At 44.1% G+C, this 11,451-nt stretch overlaps 1 protein-coding gene across 1 annotated transcript; it reads left to right on the top strand.

Annotated features, from left to right (window-relative positions):
- Positions 1–9,759: 9,759 nt before the first annotated feature.
- LOC124663475 lies at positions 9,760–10,849 on the top strand. Its single transcript, XM_047201174.1, has 4 exons — positions 9,760–9,845; positions 10,019–10,211; positions 10,304–10,504; positions 10,589–10,849. Exons 1-4 carry the CDS (start codon positions 9,760–9,762, stop codon positions 10,814–10,816), a joined length of 708 nt encoding a protein of 235 aa, XP_047057130.1. The 3' UTR covers positions 10,817–10,849.
- Positions 10,850–11,451: the final 602 nt, after the last annotated feature.

The following is an 11,451-nucleotide window of genomic DNA, read 5'->3' as shown; positions in this document are numbered from 1 at the left end:
GTTTTATCCCTAGTGGCAACAACACATCCACAACCTTAGACCTTTCTGTCACTCTCCCAGATTTAATGGAGGCATGAACCCACTATCGAGCATAAATACTCCCTCTTGGAGTTAAGAGCAAAAACTTGGCCAGAGCCTCTACTAATAACGGAGAGCATGCAAGATCATAAACAACACATAGGTAATAGATTGATAATCAACATAACATAGTATTCTCTATCCATCGGATCCCGACAAACATAACATATAGAATTACGGATAGATGATCTTGATCATGTTAGGCAGCTCACAAGATCCGACAATGAAGCACATGAGGAGAAGACAACCATCTAGCTACTCGCTATGGACCCATAGTCCAGGGGTGAACTACTCACTCATCACTCCGGAGGCGACCATGGCGGTGAAGAGTCCTCCGGGAGATGATTCCCCTCTCCGGCGGGTGCCGGAGGTGATCTCCCGTAATCCCCCGAGATGGGATTGGCGGCGGCGGCGTCTCAGTAAGGTTTTCCGTATCGTGGCTCTCGGTACTGGGGGTTTCGCGACGAAGGCTATTTGTAGGCGGAAGGGCAGGTAAAGGGGCGTCACGAGGGGCCCACACGACAGGCCGGCGCGGCCAGGGCCTGGGCCGCGCCGCCCTGGTGTGTCGCCACATCGTGGCCCCACTTCGACTCTCCTTCGGTCTTCTGGAAGCTTCGTGGCAAAATAGGACCCTGGGCGTTGATTTCGTCCAATTCCGAGAATATTTCTTTACTAGGATTTCGAAACCAAAAACAGCAGAAAACAAGAATCGGCTCTTCGGCATCTCGTTAATAGGTTAGTGCCGGAAAATGCATAAATACGACATATAATGTGTATAAAACATGTAGATATCATCAATAATGTGGCATGGAACATAAGAAATTATCGATACGTCGGAGACGTATCAGCATCCCCAAGCTTAGTTCTCGCTCGTCCCGAGCGAGTAAATGATAACACAGATAATTTCTGGAGTGACATGCCATCATACCCTTGATCATACTATTGTAAACATATGTAATGAATGCAGCGATCAAAACAATGGTAATGACATGAGTAAACAAATGAATCATAAAGCAAAGACTTTTCATGAATAGTACTTAAAGACAAGCATCAATAAGTCTTGCATAAGAGTTAACTCATAAAGCAATAAATCGAAGTAAAGGTATTGAAGCAACACAAAGGAAGATTAAGTTTCAGCGGTTGCTTTCAACTTGTAACATGTGTATCTCATGGATAATTGTCAACATAGAGTAATATAACAAGTGCAATATGCAAGTATGTAGGAATCAATGCACAGTTCACACAAGTGTTTGCTTCTTGAGGTGGAGAGAAATAGGTGAACTGACTCAACATAAAAGTAAAAGAAAGGTCCTTCAAAGAGGAAAGCATCGATTGCTATATTTTTGCTAGAGCTTTTATTTTGAAAACAAGAAACAATTTTGTCAACAGTAGTAATAAAGCATATGTATCATGTAAATTATATCTTACTAGTTGCAATCCTCATGCATAGTATACTAATAGTGCCCGCACCTTGTCCTAATTAGCTTGGACTACCGGATCATCGCAATACACATGTTTTAACCAAGTGTCACAAAGGGGTACCTCCATGCCGCCTGTACAAAGGTCTAAGGAGAAAGCTCACATTTTGGATTTCTCGCTTTTGATTATTCTCAACTTAGACATCCATACCGGGACAACATGGACAACGAGATAATGGACTCCTCTTTAATGCATAAGCATGTAGCAACGAGTTAATGTTCTCATATGAGATTGAGGATATATGTCCAAAACTGAAACTTCCACCATGATTCATGGCTTTAGTTAGCGGCCCAATGTTCTTCTCTAACAATATGCACGCTCTAACCATTAAAGTGGTAGATCTCTCTTACTTCAGACAAGACGGACATGCATAGCAACTCACATGATATTCAACAAAGAGTAGTTGATGGCGTCCCCAGAAACATGGTTATCGCACAACAAGCAACTTAATAAGAGATAAAGTGCATAAGTACATATTCAATACCACAATAGTTTTTAAGCTATTTGTCCCATGAGCTATATATTGCAGAGGTGAAGAATGTTAATTTTAAAGGTAGCACTCAAGCAATTTACTTTGGAATGGCGGAGAAATACCATGTAGTAGGTAGGTATGGTGGACACAAATGGCATAGTGGTTGGCTCAAGGATTTTGGATGCATGAGAAGTATTCCCTCTCGATACAAGGTTTAGGCTAGCAAGGTTATTTGAAACAAACACAAGGATGAACCGGTGCAGCAAAACTCACATAAAAGACATATTGTAAACATTATAAGACTCTACACCGTCTTCCTTGTTGTTCAAAACTCAATACTAGAAATTATCTAGACTTTAGAGAGACCAAATATGCAAACCAAATTTAGCAAGCTCTAGGTGTTTCTTCATTAATGGGTGCAAAGTATATGATGCAAAAGCTTAAACATGAGCACAACAATTGCCAAGTATCAAATTATTCAAGACATTTTAGAATTACTACATGTAGCATTTCCCAATTCCAACCATATAACAATTTAACGAAGAAGATTCAACCTTCGCCATGAATACTATGAGTAAAGCCTAAGGACATACTTGTCCATATGCAACAACGTGAGCGTGTCTCTCTCCCACACAATGAATTCTAGGATCCTTTTTATTCAAACAAAACAAAAACAAAAACAAACCGACGCTCCAAGCAAAGCACATAAGATGTGACGGAATAAAAATATAGTTTCAGGGGAGGAACCTGATAATGTTGTCGATGAAGAAGGGGATGCCTTGGGCATCCCCAAGCTTAGACTCTTGAGTCTTCTTAAAATATGCAGGGGTGAACCACCGGGGCATCCCCAAGCTTAGAGCTTTCACTCTCCTTGATCATATTGCATCATTCTCCTCTCTTGATCCTTGAAAACTTCCTCCACACCAAACTCGAAACAACTCATTAGAGGGTTAGTGCACAATAAAAATTAACATGTTCAGAGGTGACACAATCATACTTAACACTTCTGGACATTGCATAAAGCTACTGGACATTAATGGATCAAAGAAATTTATCCAACATAGCAAAAGAGGCAATGCGAAATAAAAGGCAGAATCTGTCAAAACAGAACAGTCCGTAAAGATGGATTTTATTGAGGCACCAGACTTGCTCAAATGAAAATGCCCAAATTGAATGAAAGTTGCGTACATATCTGAGGATCACGCACGTAAATTGGCTTAATTTTCTGAGCTACCTACAGAGAGGCAGGTCGAAATTCGTGACAGCAAAGAAATCTATTACTCGCGCAAGTAATCCAAATCTAGTATTCACTTTACTATCAAAGACTTTACTTGGCACAACAAAACATAAAACTAAGATAAGGAGAGGTTGCTACAGTAGTAAACAACTTCCAAGACTCAAATATAAAATAAAAATACTGTAGTAAAAACATGGGTTGTCTCCCATAAGCGCTTTTCTTTAACGCCTTTCAGCTAGGCGCAGAAAGTGTATATCAAGTGTTATCAAGAGGTGAGGCATCGACATTACCTTGGGCTTTACCCTTACCTTTCTTGTTCTTTTTCTTACTCTTTGGTTTAGGGAATATATGTCTACCCCCGGGTGTGGAGGTGAATTTTAGGGTACCTTCTCCCATATCTATGACTGCTCCCAATAGTTTCAGTGAGGATCTTCCGAGTGTGATTTGTCCTGTTCCTGCACATTCAATAACAAGATAATCAATGGATATTGTTCTCCCAAGAATGGTTGTATGCACACCCGCAGCTATTCCTTTAGGAATTATAACAGAGTTATCAATAAAAGTTATTCCTTCTCCACCTTCAGCGAATTCCCAAAGTTTCAAAGATTTATGAATACTCTTAGGCATTAGGCAAAATTCAGTCATAATATCACAATTAGCATGAAGAGTTTGGTCACCTATAACAATTAGCATCCCATAATGAAGGTTCAGAGCTCACTAAAACTTGATCAAGACGGTTACGAACATATCCATAATTTTCATTCAAGCGAGATGCACTTGTCTCAAGAGTGTTTAATCTATTATAAATGCTGATAAGGGCTGAATCAAAGTTATTAGCTGAATCATGTGATGCAACCAACTTCTTTATGGCATTAAAAGCTTGATCCCCATTGCAATGAAGGAAATCTCCTCCCACTATAGCATCCAAGGCATATCTATAGCGAATCATAAGACCAAAATAAAAATTACTAAGGAGAAAGCTTAGAGTCATTTGAGGTTCAGTTTTACGATAAAAAGTAAAAATTCTGGACCAAGCATCTTTAAAACTCTCCTCATCCCCTTGTTTAAAAGTGAAGACTAATTCCTCAGGCGAAGAAGTAACAAGTGCAGAACTAGACATGGTAACAAAAGTAAAATGCAAGTAACTAATTTTTTTTTTGTGTTTTTGATATATAGTGCAAGACAGTAAATAAAGTAAAGCTAGCAACTAATTTTTTTGTGTTTTGATATAATGCAGCAAACAAAGTAGTAAATAAAATAAAGCAAGACAAAAACAAAGTAAAGAGATTGGATTGTGAAGACTCCCCTTGCAGCGTGTCTTGATCTCCCCGGCAACGGCGCCAGAAAATATGCTTGATGGCGTGTAACTCACACGTTCGTTGGGAACCCCAAGAGGAAGGTATGATGCGCACAGCAGCAAGTTTTCCCTCGGAAAGAAACCAAGGTTTATCGAACCAGGAGGAGCCAAGAAGCACGTTGAAGGTTGATGGCGGCGGGATGTAGTGCGGCGCAACACCGAGAGATTCCGGCGCCAACGTGGAACCTGCACAACACAACCAAAGTACTTTGCCCCAACGAAACAGTGAGGTTGTCAATCTCACCGGCTTGCTGTAACAAAGGATTAGATGTATAGTGTGGATGATGATTGTTTGCAGAGAACAGTAAAGAACAAGTATTGCAGCAGATTTGTATTTCAGATGTAAAAGAATGGACCGGGGTCCACAGTTCACTAGAGGTGTCTCTCCAATAAGATAGCATGTTGGGTGAACAAATTACAGTCGGGCAATTGACAAATAGAGAGGGCATAATAATGCACATACATGACATGATGAATATTGTGAGATTTAATTGGGCATTACGACAAAGTACATAGACCGCTATCCAGCATGCATCTATGCCTAAAAAGTCCACCTTCAGGTTATCATCCGAACCCCTTCCAGTATTAAGTTGCAAAACAACGGACAATTGCATTAAGTATGGTGCGTAATGTAATCAATAACTACATCCTCGGACATAGCATCAATGTTTTATCCCTTGTGGCAACAAGCACATCCACAACCTTAGAACTTTCTATCACCGTCCCGCATTTAATGGAGGCATGAACCCACTATCGAGCATAAATACTCCCTCTTGGAGTTAAGAGCAAAAACTTGGCCGGAGCCTCTACTAATAACGGAGAGCATGCAAGATCATAAACAACACATAGGTAATAGATTGATAATCAACATAACATAGTATTCTCTATCCATCGGATCCCGACAAACACAAAATATAGAATTACAGATAGATGATCTTGATCATGTTAGGCAGCTCACAAGATCCGACAATGAAGCACATGAGGAGAAGACAACCATCTAGCTACCGCTATGGACCCATAGTCCGGGGTGAACTACTCACTCATCACTCCGGAGGCGACCATGGCGGTGAAGAGTCCTCCGGGAGATGATTCCCCTCTCCGGCAGGGTGCCGGAGGTGATCTCCAGAATCCCCCGAGATGGGATTGGCGGCGGCGGCGTCTCAGTAAGGTTTTCCGTATCGTGGCTCTCGGTACTGGGAGTTTCGCGACGAAGGCTATTTGTAGGCGGAAGGGCAGGTAAAGGGGCGTCACGAGGGGCCCACACGACAGGCCGGCGCGGCCAGGGCCTGGGCCGCGCCGCCCTGGTGTCTGGCCACCTCGTGGCCCCACTTCGACTCTCCTTCGGTCTTCTGGAAGCTTCGTGGAAAAATAGGACCCTGGGCGTTGATTTCGTCCAATTCCGAGAATATTTCTTTACTAGGATTTCGAAACCAAAAACAGCAGAAAACGACAATCGGCTCTTCGGCATCTCGTTAATAGGTTAGTGCCGGAAAATGCATAAATACGACATATAATGTGTATAAAACATGTAGATATCATCAATAATGTGGCATGGAACATAAGAAATTATCGATACGTCGGAGACGTATCACCCCGCTAGGATGTAGTCAAAGGGGTAGATCGCACGGTCAACGTTACTAGGGTTTCGTCAGAAATCGAGCATCGAAGGATCGAAATGGCCACAAAACGTGTGTGTCTCCCTATAATAATATATTTTACTATATTGTAGTCCTTAATAATAAAAAGTAAAAAAAAATAAATAAAAATAAAAATCTGTGCCGACAGCCTAGCCGTCGGCACAACTAGGTTACCATATGTGGTCGAGCCGAACCATGTCCGGGTCACAGACCATCGTCCCCCTACCCCGCGCGCCGCCATGCCGTCCTCCAACCCCGCGCGCCGCCACCCCCTCCTCCCCCGGCCGCCGCCGCGCCTGCCGCACATCCGGCCGCCGTCGGGGCTACTGCTCCCCCGTCGCCGCCTCCCCTGCTGCTAATCTCGCTGCCGTCGCGGCGGCTCCTCCACCCCTGCCGCGCCACCGGCTGCTGCTCGCCGGCCGCTCCCGCGCCTCCCCTGCTCCGCCTCTGCTGCGCCACCGACTGCTGCTCGCCGGCCGCGCCTCCCCTGCTCCGCCCCCTGCTGCGCCACCGGCTGCTGCTCGCTGTCTGCGCCCGCGCCTCCCCGGATCCGCCCCTGCCGCACCACATAGGTAATTTATTTTTGCATTTTAGTAATTATTAATTGTTGCAATTTGAAAATAGAAAATAGAAACAAAAATTGAAAATAGCAAATAGAAACAAAAATGAAAAATAGCAAATAGAAATAGAAATGGAAAATAGAAATATAAATGGAAAATAGCAAATAGAAATAGAAATGGAAAATAGCAAATAGAAATAGAAATGGAAAATAGCAATTAGAATTAGAAATGGAAAATAGAAATAGAAATATGATTTTAACAATTTGAATTTGTTGTTGTCTAAACTAGGCCGCTGGCGTGACGACCCCGGATCCCCGCTGCTTGACGCGATTCGAGACGGTCGCCGACATCACCGAGGGTGAGCTAAAACTCCACCTCCTCCACATTTTTACATCACTAGATTCAATTTCCATGTCAAGTCACGTCACCTAGGTGTCACTTCCCGTCTGCAAGCGTTACGCGGATAAATATGCATTAGTGGTCGGCATATTTTCAACCGTAATGCTTGCGGCATTTACGGGACAGTCGGTGGATACGTAGTTGGGTACGTTCACGTGCTCTACCCGGTACGAGTCAGGATTTTGTTAGCTCCTCCCCGTTGTTCTCTTGATGCACATCCTCTCGACTTTTTGCCGAGACATGTATCGGGAGAGCAGCGGGGAGGTGCTGCCGAAATTCTGTCTCGTACCGGGGTAGAGCATGGTGAACATACTCAATCTACAGATCTAGCGGCTGCTAGGAGCCCACCTAGTAGAGATGTAGGTTAATGCTTGCGTTTTGGCCGGTAGAAAATAAAAGTATGATGCATTTAATTTCATGCTACTGTTTGTTGTTTGTCTCCCAATAAAGAAGAGGATGGCTTATAATGGGTGGATGTACATTGGCTATGCTAGTTCGACTGAAATGAAAGATGAGTGGGTATGGAAGACCAATTTATTAGTGAAGGAGTTAGCGTGTGGTTCAAAGTCAGGCGTTCATCCAAGTTTCCCTTGCACTCGTTGCAAGAGACGTCATCGTCAGGGAAAGGATGCTATGACTAAACATCTTTGGTTGAATGAGTATATGCCTGATTACGTCACATGTGTCGATTTTGCTCAGTACGAATGTCATGGTGGCAAGGATGGTGCCTCCAAAAGGGGCATCTTGACAAGGGAAGAGAAAGATTGCATAATGTTTTATGTGGTTACGAACATGCATGAAGTGCTCAGATTCATAAGGTAAAATGGTGAACAAATTACTTTGCAACTAGTAACTCGGTTTTGGTCTAATACGTATTTTATCTCTTTTAGTCAATACAAGGATGAATATTGGACGAGATCGACGGATCCCTCTGATGCGGAGATGGACACTCTTCTGAAAGAGAGTCGACCCGGAAATAAAAAATTCCTGGCTTGGTTCTACGAAAAAGTAATTTCTAACCAGTCCCTTTTAGCCAATACTTTTGCAATCCGTGACTTGTCCCTCTTATTACACGTAACTAATGCAAAAAAAAAACAGTTTGAACTGAATTTGTAGGGAGCTGATCCCAACGTTGAGATGACGGATGAGCTGAGATGTGTTTCCCAGGGTTGTAACCGTAGAATCTCAATGTATGAGAAGTACGATGTAAATGGGTATCACTTCCATATAGAGTATCACCAGAAGAATCTGTCTAACCCAAAAACTATAAATATTGGGGTCTTCACCAAAGGAGCCGATGACATAGAATACTACGGAAGGTTAGAGAGTGTATCCGAGCTGATATTCAATATGACAAACGTACAACTCAATCTCGTTGTGTTCAAATGCCACTGGTTCGACCGACAAGTTGGACAGAGAAGCACTCCTTCCATTGGGTTAGTTGAAGTTAGGCCTTCAACCTGCTATAGCGGAGCCGATGTTTTTGTTGTGGCTCACCAAGCCAAGCAAGTTTATTATTTTCCCTACCCATGTCAAAAGGAGTACCTCAAAGGCTGGGAAGTCGTGTTCAAGGTATCACCACATGGTAAGCTATCCATGCCCTCGACGAGGATTACAACAACATTGACCCTGTAACATATGAGGGAAATTTTTATCAAGAGCAAGAGAACTTCGGGGATTTTGAAATACAAATTGGTCTTGAGGACCTTGAGAATGAGGCACAAATTCATGGTCAAACAGTGGTGAACCTAAAGGACATACAAATGCTCACCAAGTTACATGAGGGCAATGGCATCAATGATGAGCCTCCACCGGACATTCCCATCCAACCTCATTACTCACATGATACTGATAGTGATAGTGAAAATAAGAACCCAATACCTCGTTATGAGAACCCAATGCCTCATTATGATAGTGATGATTCGAGGTGAGGGTCCTTTATGTCTTTATGCTTAGTATCTATTTTTCAATATGCTTCTTATACTTAGTATTTATTTTTCAACATGCTTCTTATACTTAGTATCTATTTTTCAACATGCTTCTTAATTGCAATATGCCTTTTTTTTTCTTAGTATCTATTTTTCAACATGCTTCGCCATATGTTTTTTTTGCTTAGTGTCTACATTTTATTAAGGCATGAATGCTTACTTGTTTACTCTTTCTCAATGCAGGTGATTGATCAATATGAGCGGAAGCAAGGAATCCATGACCTCCTTTCTGAAGACCATGAGGACCCAGAAGTTCGCCGGGACCACTAGAAGTGGAAGACCAACGCGTGCCAGCACGCGTTACGCAGACGACACGGGTGGAGTTGGAGGTGGAGGTGTAGGTGGAGGTGGAGGACAAGGTGGAGGTGGAGGACATGGTGGAGGTGGAGGACGAGGTTGAGGTGGAGGACAAGGCAGAGGGGGAGGATGAGGACGAGGTGGAGGTGGAGGACGAGGACGAGGTGGAGGTGGACCTCTCTTTCTTGGTGACATACCCTCTGCTTCTGGCGATGTGGCTTCCCAGTCCGCTCACACACAGTCTACTGAGGGGACATGGAGGTGGAGATGGAGGTGGAGGGAAAAGACGAGGAGGCGGGGAGGGAGATGGCGCCGAAGAAGTTGCGCATTCGTGGTGAAGCGCAAGTCCCTGATGAGAGGAGGGAGCCTACTAGCCATGAAGCGAAAGCCCTCATCATCCCGAACGACAATGATTAAGTTTAATTTTGAACATGTAGATTCATTTTGGTATGTACTAATGTTTTGATTATTATGCATAACTGATTGGCATACTAATGTTTTGATTATTGTGCAGCAATCGAACATATGACAAGGGGGTTCGCCAGCCGTCGAGCATGCTTGGAGCTCTTATTAGGATGTATTGGCTGGGCTTTTACACTCCGGTCCCTGGCGGCGAGAAGAAGCTAGCCGAGACTTGGGCGGACTATGAGGCAGCGAACTGCCCGGGCTTTGGGAAAACTTCTGACGCCGTGTATACCAAGCTTTGGGTAAAGCATGCTTCTCGAGTTTACTTCATAGTTGATGACCCCACTATGCTAACTCATGCCTCGCTCACAGTTATTTTTATGCATGATTGCAGACCCATTATAAGGTGTCTGATGATATGGTTGAGCATGGGAAGGTGGTACTGACTAGGGCTTGTCAGAGGTTGACACGGCAGCAGTGGTACAATCAGAAGCATACCTGCATCGGGCACTTCAAGGCTGAGCATGACATGAGGGTCAAGAAGGCTAACAATATCAGGGACGATACCCAGCTGACGAAGGATGATTACATGAAGGTAAGTAAATTGTCAATGAGATTCTATGTTGCTGCATAGTTGGGATTGCATTATGTGTTTTTCAATTGAGTGTTGATTTTTTAGGTTATGCCTCTGTGGTGCAAAAATAAGGACGACACATTTGAGGCGTTGGTAGCGAGGTGGGTTGGCGAAGACGCCAACTTCAACGCCAAGAGCGCGCGCAACAAGGCAAACCGTGGCACCGGAGGAACACGGAGTGCGGGAAGCCGCAACACTGAGCGCTACAGGAAGCACAAGGTACATATATACATGGAACAACTTGCATTTATTTCCCCTCATATTACTACTTGATACACATAACATTTCTTTTGTTGTGCAGGAGGCCGAACTCGGGGAGCCTCTCACCGAGGTGGGAGGGTGGCAGAAGATGAAGCTGAAGCAGCCCGATCTGAGCCAGCCTCAGCCCTCGCTGCCCGGGTACTTTGGCTATGCCGAAGAGGAGTTGAAGAACTACTGCTCGGCGTTCAAGGGTCTTCATCCGGAGTTGGATGATCCTATTTAGGAGGAGACCGACTTGACGACGATTATGGTGGCGGGGCGCGGCTCGGAGCATGGTCGTACGAAGCTTCTTAGTGGGGTGATCAAGCCGCAGAGGACCCTCACGCAGATCAAGTCTACCCTCACCGCCGGCGAACCACCGATCGCGCCTCCTCGACACCATCGTACCGATGTAAGTTTTCTCATTTTCATCTTCTTTCCAACATTCATTCCTGAATGGCTAAATTGACGAGACTCCTTTTCTTGGAAATTGTAGGCTAACTTTGAGGCCGCCTACTGCTTGTGACGGTAAAGCACACGTCCGTTGGGAACCCCAAGAGGAAGGTATGATGCGTACAACAGCGAGTTTTCCCTCAGAAAGAAACCAAGGTTATCGAACCAGTAGGAGATGAAGGCCACGTGAAGGTTGTTGGTGAAGGAGTGTAGTG

The sequence above is a fragment of the Lolium rigidum genome, chromosome 6 (genome assembly GCF_022539505.1).
Source record: "Lolium rigidum isolate FL_2022 chromosome 6, APGP_CSIRO_Lrig_0.1, whole genome shotgun sequence".
NCBI lineage: Eukaryota > Viridiplantae > Streptophyta > Magnoliopsida > Poales > Poaceae > Lolium > Lolium rigidum.
Note: the sequence above shows the minus strand (reverse complement) of the source record. Positions and strands in the feature narration are given on the sequence as shown.

Coding starts and splice junctions, on each gene's coding strand:
- LOC124663475 (XM_047201174.1), top strand. CDS start 9,760: ATGGAGGTGGAGATGGAGGTGGAGGGAAAAGACGAGGAGGCGGGGAGG. Junction 9,846..10,018: donor TTGCGCATTCGTGGTGAAGC/GCAAGTCCCTGA, acceptor ATTATTGTGCAG/CAATCGAACATATGACAAGG. Junction 10,212..10,303: donor CCGTGTATACCAAGCTTTGG/GTAAAGCATGCT, acceptor GCATGATTGCAG/ACCCATTATAAGGTGTCTGA.